The following is a 15,561-nucleotide window of genomic DNA, read 5'->3' on the forward strand; positions in this document are numbered from 1 at the left end:
GAGAATGAGAATACACTGAGGTAGATAATCAGCCATGATTGTATTGAGTGGCAGAGCAGACTAGATGGGCTGAATGGCTTACTCGTGCCTATTGTCTGTGTGTTTTTCCACCCATAGCTTATTACTCCTTCAGACCCGGCATCTCAGCCTCGGCAATGGACAAATTATTTTTAAACTATTTTATTTTGTTTAAACTTTTATTTCAGAGAGTTTTAAATGTACTAAAAAAATTAACAAACTAATAATCTTCTTTAACTATTTAATCTGTTTTATAGTTATTAAAAAGCCAGAGACATTTAAAACTAGGGTTTTTATAGAAGCACTCTGTGGAACTGAGGCATTGGCAAGACATGGTTGGGTCATGTCGGGATACAGAGGGGTGTGGGAATAATCAGGAAGGATGGAGATAAAGTAGGTCAACCTGGCATTCATTGACGTGTTGAGCAGATGCGAAGTCTGAATGGCCTTTACTGCCATTTCATCTGTACTTGTTCTTTTGTGCTCTAAATTCTGGGAAATTCCGTTAAACCATTTTTTTATTTCTGCACATTAAATAATTCAATTATTATGTAGTCATTTGACCCTTGGGCTTTACCTTCCCACAGTATGGATTGTTTTAGATGGTGTGGAATTTGGAAAGTCCCCACTCACTGCAGTATGTGGTTCTAATGAATGTTTTGCCTTGTAGGTCGGAGATGTTCGGTGGATATTGACGAGTGTGTTGCTGATCCCTGCAAAAATAGTGCTGCTTGTCAAAATATTCCTGGGAGCTACCAGTGTCATTGCCTCCCTGGCTACACGGGAGTGAACTGTAAGACAAACGCAAATGACTGTAGCCCCAGTAAGTGCTTTAAACGTGCAATGAAATTCATTTGTTGCTCTTTGGAAGAAAAAGCTTTCTGTTCTGTTAAATTTGCATGAGCTCAGCTCTAAATGATTTCTGTGCGGTGACCGACTCCATAAGGTACCGTCACTGTTATAAGGTAGAAAGCCTAACTATTTAAAGACAAGGACCTACAAAGACACTGTGATGGTAACCATATTGCTTCAGTGATGGCGGCTGAGGATATTGTCCAGGATACTGAGTGAGGTCCTTTTGAAATGGTGTTATAGGATTATTGATTCCACATCCATGTGTAAATGAGGCTTTAGGTGAACAATACATCCAAAATTTGGCACCACGGCCACTCAAGTGACAATTCACTGGAATTTAGAATTATAGAAACATATCAAATTCTTAAAGGATTGGACAGGCTAGATGCAGGAAAAAAAAATCCTGATGTTGGGGGAGTCCAGAACCAGCGGTCACAGTTTAAGAATAAGGGGTAGGCCATTTAGGACTGAGATGAGGATAAACATCTTCACACAGAGAGTTGTTAATCTGTGGAATTCTCTGCCACAGAAGGCAGTGGAGGATAATTCACTGGATGTTTTCAAGAGAGAGTTAGATTTAGCTCTTAGGGCTGAAGGAATCAAGGGATATGGGGGGAAAAGCAGGAACGGGGTCCTGATTTTAGATGATCAGCCATGATCATATTGAATGGCGGTGCTGGCTTGAAGGGCCAATTGGCCTACTCCTGCACCTAATTTTTCTATGTTTCTAATTTACGGATAAATCTTTCCCTCTCCTTTACTGCCAGGGAGGCCAGGTGGATTATGTACTCTGGTCTTGAGTGGAACTTAAATCCATAACCTTCTGTGTTAAAGGCATGTGTTGTGATTAAAGCTGCAGCTGAAAACTTGTTGTTTTTGTAAATTCTTGTTTGCTTGCTTGCTAAAACTTGGTTAAGTACAGCACCAAAATACAGTACTTGGTTAATAATTAAAAATGTGCTGCTGTCATTGTATAGATCCATGCCAGAATGGGGGCTCCTGTATTGATGGTGTCAACACGTTCTTGTGCAACTGTTTGTTGGGATTCAATGGTGACAAGTGCCAGCAAGAGATAAACGAGTGCTTCAGTAACCCTTGTCTGAACGGCGGGAACTGCTCCGATTATGTCAACAGTTATGTCTGCAAGTGCCCGCAAGGTTTCAATGGGATTCACTGTGAAAACAACATGCCCGACTGCACAGAGAGGTAAGATAAACTTTGCTTTATGTAGCAACTTTAAATAACCACAGCCAACAACATACCTTTTAAAATGTGATAATTGTCAAAATACATTATAAAATACAGCCACCATATAAAATATAGATTAAAAAATATATAGCAATAGACTGTGCGGTCTCAATGATCCAATAGTTTAGGTGGGAACAGCTTAATGTCAAGCGGAGGAGGCTCGTTTAGTTTGTTATTACTGTCATGTCTACTGAGGTACAGTGTAAAGCTATTTTGTTGTGCGCTATGAGGTCAGCAAAAAGACAATACATGATTAACCTGACTGATCCTAGATTGTCTCAAATGATCAAACACGATGACTGAAGGGTGGCCCTAAATTTTATTTTAGAGTGTTTATTTTTTCATTTCAAGTTTAAAAAAAAATTTCTTTAAAAATTTTTTTTTTTTTTTAAGTACTTGCCACCTTGGGCTAATTCAGAGCAGTGTAATATCCTGTTTCTTTGCAATAGGAACACAGAGTTCTGCTCCTAAGGCTTATTTATCTTTTTTTGAGGCTAGGTTCATTGGTTTACATTGTTAATGTTAGGTGTGGTTTTCTAAGGGGAGAAGGGAGACTGTCGATCAGCCCAACAAACTTTCTGTAAAAGAATGGATGAGCTATCTTTGATTCATATTCTTCGACAAGGCTCCATTTCTTTTACAAGGCACCAATGGTGGCACAGTAGCGCAGCTGTCTTACAGTGCCAGAGACTTGAGTTCAATCCTGACCAAGGGTGCTGTAATTTGTACATTCTCCCTGTGTTCGTGTGGGTTTTCCCTCGTTACTCCGGTTTTCTCCCACACTCCAAAGATCTACTGGTCTGTAGGTTAATTGGCTGCAGAAAAAAATATCCCAAGTGTGTGTAGGATAGTGCTAGTGTACGGGGATCGCTGGTGAGCGTGGACTCGTTGGGCTGAAGGGCCTGTTTCCATGCTGCATCTGTAAACTAAACTGAGCTAAACAAAACCCACAGTCTTTTGTGACAAGAGTTCCAAATTGTTGCTATCCCACGGTGTGAACATAAGGCGGGCATCAAATTATAATTAAAAGATGATCCATGAGGAGTTGTCACAATTTCCTCAATATTTGACAAGCTTTTAAATTATTAGCCAAGGATGAGATGGGCTCAGCCTGCAGTGCAGGATGGTTGGGGGGGGGGGGAGGGGGGGGGGGGCAGATGAGGATTTGAGGTAATCAGTGAAAAGAATGCTTGGAGGATGAATTTGATCGGTGGGGGTGGGTTAGTCTGAGGGAAGGGATTCCCACACATTGTTGCTGCATTCCTTTTCTCCATTAATCTCCATTAGCTCGCAGTAAGTCAGCTGAGGCTTGCTGCAGGCAGTACGGCCAATCGTTAATCCTCAAAGCAGCTTGGAGAGGTTGGGAAAGGGAGAAACAGAACTCCATTGTGTTTAAAGAGCATGCTCTCGCTCGCTTTCTGTGTTAGCAGTGAGCTCCCGGGCGATCCTTTCTTGTGCGCCTGGGTGCTGACAAATGGGGTGCAGGGGGAACGTGGTCCTGGTGTTCCCTTTACCTGGGCTGAGCGAGTTGACCCCCCCCCCCCCTAACGAGTGCCTCTGACCTCCCCATGACAGTCAGAGAGCAGGTAATTGTGCAGAACTCCATCTGAGAGACGGATGATTCCCTCCGGTGACATTTCAGCAGCAACAGTCTCTCATTTCCACCGTTATTCCCTCCCACCACCAGCCCTCACAAGCTTCCTCTTACACAAAGTAAGAGACTTGAGACATCGGAGTTTGAGACTTAATTTTCAAATTGAATGGATTGAAAATGACGAATTAGGAAAATGTTCTGTATTTGCAGAAGTTACCGCACGTACCTCTGCATCTCGTGTCTCCACGATTTGTAATGCTCCAGAAAACTATGGTGAGGAGAGGGGGAAATTAAATACCATCTCTCAGCCACTTTTAAGTGCAACCTGTGTGTCACCTGAATTGTAAACCAAATTTGCAAAGCTTGGGGGCTGCAGCAAGATTGTCTCCGACCTCATCCGGTAATTCCCACAGAGACATGGTCAGTGGTAGGATGGGGGCTAAGTCAGGATTGCACCAACTGGCTCATTTGAGGGCATTCATTATCTGTGTAGGTTGTAGTCATCTAGACTGCAGGACATGGGTTTTCTCAAGCGCTTTCTTAAGAATAGAAATAGAAAAGGATAACACTGGAGCAGGCTCTGAAGCCCACAATGTCTGTGCCGAACACGATGCCAAGTTAAACTAATCTGATCTGTCTGCACGTGATTCGTGTCCCTCCATTCCCTGTCTTTCTGAAAGTCTCTTAAATGCCACTATTGTATCTCCTTCCACAGCCACCCCTGGCAGTGGATTCCAGGCACTGGCAATCCTCTGTGTTGGGGGGAAACAAGCTTGCCCTGCACATCTCTTTTAAACTTTGCCCCTTTCATCTTAAAGCTATGCCCTCTTGTCTTTGGCTTTTTCACTGGGGAAAAGGTTCTGTCTATACTGTTTATGCCTCACAATTTAATATATTAATTCTCCCCTCAACCACTGGAGTTGAGAAAACAAAATCCAAGAGTATCCAATTTCTCCTTGGAGCTTATACCCTCTAATGGAGGTAGCATCCTGGTAAACCTCTTCTACACCCTCTCCAAAGCTTCACTATTCTTCCTGTAACGGGCTGACCAGAACTTGCACAATACTCCAAATGGGGCTTACGTAAAGTCTTGTAGAGCAACTCTTATACTTCCCAACTCTTATACTCAATGCCCGACCTACAAAGGCGAGCATACCATATGCCATCTTCACCACTGATTTTTGTATTGATAGCTCTTGCTTCAACGATGGTACCTGTGTCGACGGCATCAACTCGTACACTTGCCATTGCCAGCCTGGCTTCACTGGTGCCAATTGCCAGTTCGACATCAATGAGTGTGACTCCAAACCGTGTAAGAACGGTGGCACCTGCATCGATGGGCTGGGCAGTTACCGCTGCACCTGTCCCTCTGGCTACTCGGGCAAAGACTGTCAGGTGAGGGCTTGCCACGTGTGGCTAACAGAGTAACTAGACTTTGGAACCGTTTACACCATATCGTTGCCAAACTCCGAAAACAGCTGTATCAGTTTCTGTTGCAGTGAGGGTGAGACCTTGTTGTTTAAAGCAGTTCTACTGGCTGCCCCACTAGTCCTCACCACTCCAGTGGGCCGGGTTCAATCCTGACCTCTGCTGTTGGTGTGGAGTTTGCACATTCTCCTTGTGACAGCATGTTCCCCGGGTGCTCAGATGTTCTCTCACACACCAAAGACGAGGAGGTTGGCAAGTCAATAGTCTGCTGTAAATTGCTCCTCCTGTGTAAGTGAAGGGTTAAAATCTGGAAGTGGTTGACGGGAATGTGGGGTGAATGAAATGGGATTGGGGTACAAGGATGGTTGATGGTGGACTGAAGGGCCTGTTACCTTGCTGCATCGCTCCAGAAGCCCACTCTATTTATCCTGATGTTATTAATTGAACACGGCCTGCATGTACATTGTATCTTTTCATAGCCGTCAAAAAACATTTACAAGCAACTGAGTGCTCTTTGAATATTATCCTGTCATAGCAACGGAAAGGCAGTACCCAGTTTGTGCACAGCAACATCCCACAAGCAGAACTGTGCCCATGACCACCGCATACTCTGTTTGTGACCTTAGCTAATGGACTAATCTAGGCTAGGGTACCTCTTCTATATTTTAAAGGGGAACGTGATTAAATGTGATGGGGGATTGTCTGTAAGATTACAAACCCATTTGTGCTGTGCTGTGGATGATGTGCCTTCAGCATTGGTTTGTTTTCATATTAATTCCTTGTCGGGATACGAGTATGTACCCATGGGAGTTGCTGAGCCCTCTGCTTGATAAGTCCATGTGTCTCACTCAAGACCTGAATCTGTTGCCATGAGACCGGGAACATTTTTTTAAAGATGGTTCTTGACCAAGCCAACAGTTTTTTACTCTGAGTTAACCCAAACCCATCTGGTTTTTAATAGCAGATCAGTTTTTGCTGAATTGAAACACTGAAACTTGCTGTTGTGGGATTTGGATCTGCGTTCACGCGATGATCGGCTTGGGGCTCCATGTTGCTAGTGTTCTAATGTGATCATTCAGTTGCTATACTTGTTGATGGTGATGAAAGCCACACAGAGTGGGTGGGTGAGCCCTGGGAGTGGCTGGGTCTTCACTGTGCTGGTCCCATAGGGTCATAGTCATACAGTGTGGAAATAGGCCCTTTGGCCCAACTTGCCCACACTGACCAACATGTCCCATCTACACTAATCCCACCTGCCTGCGTTTGACCCATATCCCTCTAAACTTGTCCTATCCATATACAGGTCTAAATGTTTCTTAAATGTTGCTATAGTGCGTGCAACTACATCCTCCGTAAGCTCGTTCCATAGACTCACCACCCTTTGTGTGAAAAAGTTACCCCTAAGCTAATTATTAAATCTTCCCCCCCCCCCCCCCCCCCACCCTTACCTTAAATCTATGTCCTCTGAATCTCAATACCACTACTCTGGGCAAAAGACTCTACATCTACCTGATGTATTCCTCTCATGAGAGAATGAATGAATGTTTAATAACGCTGCCTTGTTCTGTGCTGTAGACCCTGGTGAACCTGTGTAGTGGCTCGCCCTGCAAGAACAGAGGCAAGTGCATGCAGCGAGGTGCCACATACCACTGCCTCTGCCAGAGTGGCTGGACCGGCCTGTACTGTGACGTACCAGATGTGTCGTGTGAGGTGGCAGCTTTCAGTAGAGGTGGGTGAAGGCCAGCATAATACTTGAAGATAATGTTCCAACTGGCGTTGGTGTGTGACTTGGCTTGTGTTTTGTCCCCACAAACCTTTCCATGGGGCGGACGTTGCCCCTGAATTTGTTTCATTTTGATTCCATTCCAGGCAGATGTTCTGTTAACTGTTTTCCCTTCACCTCCACCTTACCAGGCTCGACTGTGCTGCAACTTTGTCAACATTCGGGGATTTGCATCAACACTGGCAACAGTCATCGATGTCAATGCATGGCTGGATACACAGGCAGCTATTGCCAGCAGGATGTGGATGACTGTGCGTCAAACCCATGCCACAATGGTGGCACCTGCAGGGATTACCCGGGCAGCTACGCATGCGAGGTGAGTGCTTCACCAACTCTTCTCATGCGCTGATCAGTCCAGTGCTTTAGGTCTGTTATAATGGGGAGAGCTAGATAGGGCTCTTAAAGATAGCGGAGTCAGGGGATATGGGGAGAAAGCAGGAACGGGGTACTGATTGGGGATGATCAGCCATGATCAAAATTGAATGGCAGTGCTGGCTCGAAAGACCGAATAGCCTACTCCTGCACCTATTGTCTATTGCAACATCAGAGGAAATAAACGCAAGGGAACTGAGATGGGGAGCTGGAGAAACTCGCTTTGCATGCATAGATAGCACGTTCAAGAGAATAATTTAAACCACGTTCAAGGTGCTGGAGTAACTCAGCGGGTCAGGCAGCATCTCTGGAGAACGTGGATAGGTGTCGTTTCAGGTCGGGATCATTCTTCAGAAAGAGAGCACTTTCAAGAGACCCGACTCTTCATTTGGAGAAAGATGAGAGTCATAGAGTGATACAGTGTGGAAACAGGCCCTTCAGCCCAACTTGCCTACATCGGCCAACATGTCTCAGCTACACTAGTCCCACCTGCCTGCGCTTGGTCCATAACCCTCCAAACTTGTCCTACCCATGTACCTGTCTAACTGTTTCTTAAACATTGGGATACCCAGCCTCAAATACCTCCTCTGACAGCTTGTTCCATACATCCACCACCCTTTGTGTGGAAAATGTTACCCCTCAGATTCCTATTAAATCGTTTGAACTTCTCCTAAGAACTTGAACTAAATCCTTCACCATGAACCTATGTCCTCTGGTCCTCAATTCCCCTACTCTGGGCTAGAGACTCTGTGCATCTTTTCCTCTCATGATTTTGTACACCTCTATAAGATCACCCCTCATCCTCCTGTGCTCCAAGGAATAGAGACCCAGCCTACTCAACCTCTCCCTATAGCTCACATCCTCTAGGCCTGGCAACATCCTGGTAAATCTTCTCTGAACCCTTTCAATCTTGACAATATCTTTTACAGTCACGGTGGCGCAGCAGTAGAGTTGCTGCCTTACAGCAAAAATGCAGCGCCAGAGACCTGGGTTCGATCCCGACTATGGGTGCTGTCTGTATGGAGTTTGTACATTCTCCCCGTGATCTGCGTGGGTTTTCTCTGAGATCTTCGGTTTCCTCCCACACTCCAAAGACGTACAGGTTTGTAGGTTAATTGGCTTGATAAAATGTAAAAACAAAAATTGTCCAGTGCTGAGTGATGTTCTACCTAGAGCTTTTCAGCGTACTACATCCAGATCCAGACATGGTGCCCAGAACTGAACACAATATTCTAAATGTGGTCTCACCAACATCTTATACAACAACAACATGACCTCCCAACTTTTATACTTTGACTGATGAAGGCCAAAGTGCCAAAAGCCTTTTTGACCACCTTATCTACCTGCGCCTCTACCTTCAAGGAACCACGCACCTGCCCTCCAAGATCCCTCTGCTCTACAACACTCCCCAGAGGCCTACCATTCACTGTATAAGCCCTGCCCTTGTTCGACATCCCAAAATGAAACACCTCACACTTCTCTGTATTAAATTCCATCAACCATTCCTCTGCCCACCTGGCCAATCAATCCAGATCCTGCTGCAATCATTCACAACCATCTTCACTTTCTGCAAAACCACCCACATTTGTATCATCAGCAAACTTGATAACTTGCCCTGTATGTTCTCATCCAAATCATTGATATAGATGACAAACATTAACGAACCCTGAGGCACACCACTAGTCACAAGCCTCCAGTCCGAGAAGCAACCATCCATCATCACCCTCTGCTTCCTTCCATGGAGCCAATTTGCTATCCATTCAGCTATCTCTCCTTGATCCCATGCGATCTAACCTTCCAGAGCAGCCTACCATGTGGAACCTTGTCAGTTGCTCGAACAGTTGAGGCAAAGGGGCTGATGATGACTAGCAGGGGGCACAGCTGTGCTTCAGAAAGAGCAGGAATTAACTTCAGCTTATGGGAAAACACTTGAACAAAAACATTTTAAAATACCTATTGAAATATAATTATCAGTGTGCAGTGTAAACGCTGTAGCCAACCTGTGCACACCAGTCCCACATAGTTCTGAGAAAAGGTCCTGACACGAAACATTGTCTGTCCATTCCTTCCACAGATGCTGCCTGACCTGCTGAGTTCCTGGGACTTTGTTCTTTGATTTCACATTGTTTGCTTGGTCCAGTCATGTTGAGTCGGGAGCCAATGATGCCCTTGCTTAAATGCAGTGACTGCTTTCATGCCGATATCTCTCTCTGGGTGCAGTATGTGTACCCAGTGCAAGGAGGAAGCTATTTCTTAGGATATTGCCGAACTCCCTCGCTCTTCAAATGTCAAATATCAGGTAGCTCCCCTGGAGATAGCAGACAGGACCTTTGTACATGTTCCCATCCAGAAGCTTGAAGATTGCATACCCACGTGGAAAAGGTGCTCAGGGTGACACAGAGGCACCTAGTCAGTCATGCTTAACTTCACCCATTGTCGCTGCTTTTACATGGATGATTCTGCCATGGGCTTCTGTGTACATTGCTATTGTGGGCTGTTGAAGGCAGAAAATCCTAAGAATGCATCACAGGAGCTGTGAGAACCGATGCAAGGTCATCTCCTATAGGCAGGGAAGCCAAGCATATAAATCGTTGCAGCTTTTGGTTAAAACTTTGACCAGGAGCTCCCCCTTGTGGCTCAGTTGGTAAGAAACAGCGGAATTGCAGCAAAAACTGAATTGGAATTTTGTCATCTTGGGCACATTGGCGTGGTCATCGACTGTCGGGAATGAGCTTTGGAGACTCCAAGAATTCAAGATTAATTTTCTGTACACTTCTGGAAACATCCCAGCAGAAAGAAAATCTTTATAATGGTTTGACGGAGAACAACAAAGTACCTACATTATTCCCCACAGCCCCTAACGACCTTGTGATCTTGGTCTCTGAGGCTGACGTAAGAGCATCCTTCAAGTGGGTAAATCCACGGATAGTGTTCGACCCAGACAGCGTGACTAGGTGACCAACTGGCTGGAGTATTTGAGGAGGTCTTTAACCTCTTGCTTCTGCAGTCTGAGGATCTCATCGGTTTCAAAAGGACAATTATCATACCAGTGCTCAAGAAGAACATGATGAACTTTCTCAATGACGAACATCCCAAAGCACTTGCATCCATCGTCATCAACTCCTGCCTCGAGAGGTTGATTATGGCACATATCAACTCCTGCCAAAGAGGCTTGGATTGTGGGAGGAAACCAAACCACTCTGGAAGAACCTAAACGAGCGTGGGGAGAACATTCAGACTTCAAGAGCTTAGAATGGAACCTACGTTCCTGCCTGGCAGTGCTAATTGTGGCTCCAGGCCACCTTTGTTTGATAATCGAATTAATGCAGTAACTTGCTGTGACATCCAGAAGCAATGTTTAGTTTAGTTTAGAAATACAGCACAGAAACAGGCCCTTGGGTCCACTGAGTCCGCGCAATGCCCACACACTAACGCAATCCTACACACGATAGGAACAATTTACAGTTGTACTAAGCCAATTAACCTACAACCCTATAGTGTCTTTGAAGTGTGGGAGGAAACCGAAGATCCCAGATAAAACCCATGCAGGTGATGGGGAGAACATCCAAACTTCTTACAGATAAGCACCCATAGTCAGGATCGAACCTGGGTTTCTGACGCTGTAAGGCAGCAACTCTACCTCTGCGACACTGTGCCACCCTTGGCTGATGCAATAACTTAAATAACTACTAATGGTGGCTCCCATGACTTCAGTGTGTTCCAGGGTACAAGGGACTCAGCTGTGAATATGAGGTGAATGAATGCCGACTCTCGCGCTGTCAGAATGGAGGGACTTGCATCGACCTGGTGAATGAATACAAGTGTTCCTGTCCCCCAGGGACTGCAGGTAATGAACGAACTGTGCCTTTAGATTTATACCCACGCCTTGGGAGGATGTTATCTTTTCTTTTGCATTGGAGATATTAATTCCCAGGTTACTGGCTGGCATGTGTCTCTTGGTAATTGTCACGTCCAATGGGCCTAGGCTGCAGTCAAATGGTTTTAAGGGAGGAAAGAGTTTAATTACTCCCTTTCAGTGGTTGGGGCATTGAGTGATCCAACTAGTGCTGCCATTCTCGAGGGACAAGAGACTGCAGGTGCAGGAAATTTGAGCAAAATCAAGCTGCTGGAGGAACTGTGTATGCCAGTCTGCAACTGTGGAGGGAAAAAGACAGGTACATGTTTAGCTCACGCCCCTTCTATCTGATTCCTCTGAAGAATGGTCCTGAATGTCATCTGTCCATTTGCCTCCACAGATGCTGCCTGAACTGCTGAGTTCCTCTGGCTGAGTGTTTTTTGCTACCATTTTAGAGCCATCTCTGCAATTTGATTCTATTTCTATTTCTAATTTGCTTTCTTTTTCATGACCCTGGAGGCGTACACGGGGGTGCCCTTAAATCTCAGGCACCTCACTGATGAAAGAGTCCTCATTCACACCTTTTAACATAAGCTACAATAATGGCTTCCATTGAAGGTGCACGTTGGTTATGTGAAGTCTTATGTGGTTCCTGAATGTGTTGGACACCAAATCTGACTACATTGTCCCTTTGCAGATTATTTTTCTACTGCAAATGGTTATTTCGTCTTGGTAACAGAGTTGGGAAAGATAATCTGTGGTGCAGGTCGCAGGACTACCTTTTAGATGCCTGGGATAATCGCTTGACCAAACTTAATAGCTGTATATAATTAATTTAAGACAAGGAAGTGAGAAGAGGAAGGGAAAGCGGGTCATGTACAAACATCACAATGATTAATAGTAGTGTAGGTTGTAACATAACTATTTTCTGTTCACAGGAATTCTGTGTGAAATAAACAACGATGATTGTGAACCTGATTTAGATCCCCGCACTGCTCAGTATAAGTGTTTAAATGGCGGCCAGTGTCTCGACAAAATTGGGGGCTACAGCTGCATTTGTCCACCTGGTTTTAGTGGCGAACGCTGTGAAGGGGATGTCAATGAATGTCGGCCAAATCCATGTGATCACAAGGGTATGCTTGACTGCATACAGTTAAACAACGATTACCTGTGTAGGTGTCGACCTGACTTTACTGGTGAGTTACAAAACTGTTCCTTTGTTGTGAGAGAAAATGTTTTCCTTTTCCCTGTCAATTCCCTCATGAACAACCGGTTTCCCGTGGGTTCTTAAAGATAGCGGAGTCAAGGGATATGGGGAGAAGGCAGGAACGGGGTACTGATTGTGGATGATCAGCCATGATCACAGTGAATGGCGGTGCTGGCTCAAAGGGCCGAATGGCCAACTCCTGCACCTATTGTCTGAGCGCCAGCAATAGTTAATTAGGATGCTTCATCACATCTTGTCTTCAGCATGTGTCTCACTTGGCACAGACATGTGTACCGCCTTCCTTAGCCTGAATGTTCAAGAAGAAGAGTCTTGCTTCGTGAAATCATACAGCACAGAAGTGGGTCATTTGTCTCAATACATCCACGTCAGCTATTGCACCCATCTATACTAATCCCATTTGCCCGAATGTCTTGCATATGATTATTTGCCACGTTTCAGAATTGGCTCACTTAGCCTGATCCACTGACTTAACCTCTATAGGACATTCTCAGCTGGTAAGACTTAATTACATGCTGATTTAATGTATTGGTATGGATCTAGCAGTCCATTCTTAATAAAGCATAAATATTGTGCCATCTGTTGTCTCTGACACAATTCTTTTATTTGAGACGCTGTAATCAGAGCCATTTTTATCTTAAGAGTGATTGGAGCATTTGACATGCTCTGAATTTGGTTGTTATATTGTGGTAAGGAAGATATCTGGAGGTGAATAGGAAGGAACTGCAGATGCTGGTTTAAACCAAAGATTGACACAAAAAGCTGGAGTAACTCAGTGGGACAAGCAGCAACTCTGGAGAGAAGGAATGGTTGGGACCCTTCTTCCGAGTTCCAAGTATTCCCTAAGGTAAAATGCCAGAAAGTTGTCCCTGATTGTGAGAGGCTCAGGTACGGGCAGTGACCCATGCTAAATGTTTGTGCATTTGGAGTTTAAAGACAGGCAAGCAACCGCCTTTTCATTCAGAAGTTTCTATTTAAGCAAGTTGATGAGGGAATGATCATGAAAGAGGCAATTTCCCAAATGGAATGTGATGATATAATAAAATTGATACCAAATTTTTCACAGTTCCTCAAGGTCAATGCATTCCTAAACACAATCGCTCCACATCACTCAGTTTAAGCACAGTTTTGACTGATTAAACTGTCTTGTGCTCTGGCCAGAAACACTGATTACGTGTGCTCCACAGCTGTAAACAGAGGTCCATCACCTTGCATTTCGTCATGATGCTGAAGGACATTTGGTCCTTCTCGATCCTGCTAGTTCTTAGAATCCCAACAATACCATTACTTTTCCTTAATTTCCTGCAATCTTTTCCCATCCACCCATCAACTGCCCCCCACCCCCCTCCCCAGATACTACAACTCACTTACACACCGAGGACTATTTACAGCAGACAATAGCTGTGGGCGGAAATTAGAACACCCGGGGGCAAACCACACTGTCGCCGAGAGTGTGCAATTTGCACTGGGTATATGCTCACGGATTGAACCTGGATAGTGGAGCTGCGAGGCAGAAGCACCACCTGTTGTTTCCTGTCTGCACCACGATTCACACCAGAGCTTGGATCTTTGTCAGATTTACTTTGAGATCGCTGAGTTTGAGGGAGATTGTTTGAGTCTTTTAGAGGAAGAGAGATTTTTTTGGGAAGATTCTATTTTCCAGAGCTGAAACCAGTACCACCTCTGCTTCGAAGAAAATGCTGGTTACCAAATCCAGAGCTAGAGGAACCCACCTACTTGGAGTGCCGAGGGGCTGGAGTGTTGCAGTGAAAGGCAATCACTAGGTTGCTACCTATAGCTGGTTAAAATATCCTCAACTATGTAACAACATAAAACTGGATGTGTTCATCTCTTGCACTGTTATTCCATAAGGAATTCCATAAAGTACATGTCTATTTTTGTTTATGTTGGACGTCCAGAGCCAAGAGCTCCCAGCTGTTTCCATCCTGAGATAATTAATCACTGAAGGAAGCATCCTTGGTTGTTCAGATGCATTAAAGTCATAACATGTAACCTATCCCTTTCATGGGATGTGATTAGAACCAAAATGAATGCATGTTCTTCCCTCCACTGCTCTTCCAAATACCATTGTGTAATAAAGCAAGAGTTTGATTAAAAGCTCATCACCTACACTCGTGCTGCATAATACAAAGGGTGATGTGGATCAACTGCTGACATGAACCTTTCTGTTGCAGGCCGCCACTGTGAGACTGTCATTGACCTGTGCCTTTCTCAGCCATGCCGGAATGGAGGGACGTGCATGTTCGCTGTTAACACTCCTCTGGGATACACCTGCCAGTGCAGACCTGTAGGTGGAACTATCTTCTTCCCTTGCTGCTAGTGAATTAGTTTTTCTCAATTGTCTGAATTGCAATAATTTCTCTGATATATCATGCATACATCAATAGTGACAAGATTCAAATTCTTCAATATTTATTTTCAGCTGTGTGAATATCATGCTGGCACTTTATTCACCTGCTCTGTGCTGCCGTAGTTCCACTTGAATGACCTGGCTAGAAGGCTACCAGGTTATCCCTTTAGCCACCTATCAAGGACTGGGACTTGTTAGCCAGCACCTCAAAGGATCGGAATCATTTTGCGTTCCCTTTGCATCTGTGATTGATGCAAGTCATATAAATATACATATTAAGAGCTGGAGTAGAACATTTGACCGCTTACAGCTTCCCCACTGATAGGCTGACTATTCCTGATTTGTATCTTTATACCTCCAGTTGAAGGTACTGTCATGAGGTAGACTGATTCCCCTCCTCCAATCTTTGCATAACCCTCATCCTAGACTTTCCACTCATCACTTTAATTTCATGTTTCATGTATCTTGTCTTGTGCTTTATGACTGTCGGCAGACCAATTTCTCTCCTGGGATAAATACAGTTCTATCATATCGTATCTTGAAGTTCTCCCTTTGGAGTGTGGAGCAGGTTCAAACGCTACCAGGTTTGATTTATCACACTACAGTAATATAAAGAAAGGTTCCGAACTGAAACGTCACCTATCCATGTTCTTCATAATGCTTAGCATGTGTAGAAAGGAACTGCAGATGCTGGATTATACTGAAGATAAACACAAAGTGCCAGAATAACTCAGCAGGCCAGGCAGCTTCTCTGGAGAAAAAGGAAGTTTCGGGTCAGGACTGAAGTGTACGAAGAAGGGTCTTTTTTTTT

The 15,561-nt window shown here is 44.6% G+C and overlaps 1 protein-coding gene across 1 annotated transcript in view; it reads left to right on the plus strand.

Moving 5' to 3' along the window:
* Positions 1 to 15,561, plus strand: part of LOC116977693 (neurogenic locus notch homolog protein 2-like) — a 168,446-nt gene that overhangs the window by 131,979 nt on the left and 20,906 nt on the right. Inside the window, exons 17-24 of the mRNA XM_033028368.1 lie at positions 689 to 841; positions 1,851 to 2,079; positions 4,909 to 5,110; positions 6,719 to 6,872; positions 7,058 to 7,242; positions 11,013 to 11,145; positions 12,093 to 12,350; positions 14,575 to 14,687. Of these exons, the coding sequence (XP_032884259.1) occupies positions 689 to 841; positions 1,851 to 2,079; positions 4,909 to 5,110; positions 6,719 to 6,872; positions 7,058 to 7,242; positions 11,013 to 11,145; positions 12,093 to 12,350; positions 14,575 to 14,687 (1,427 nt within the window). The remainder of the gene's footprint in view (positions 1 to 688; positions 842 to 1,850; positions 2,080 to 4,908; positions 5,111 to 6,718; positions 6,873 to 7,057; positions 7,243 to 11,012; positions 11,146 to 12,092; positions 12,351 to 14,574; positions 14,688 to 15,561) is intronic.

This window comes from Amblyraja radiata, chromosome 10, assembly GCF_010909765.2.
Source record: "Amblyraja radiata isolate CabotCenter1 chromosome 10, sAmbRad1.1.pri, whole genome shotgun sequence".
Lineage (NCBI taxonomy): Eukaryota > Metazoa > Chordata > Chondrichthyes > Rajiformes > Rajidae > Amblyraja > Amblyraja radiata.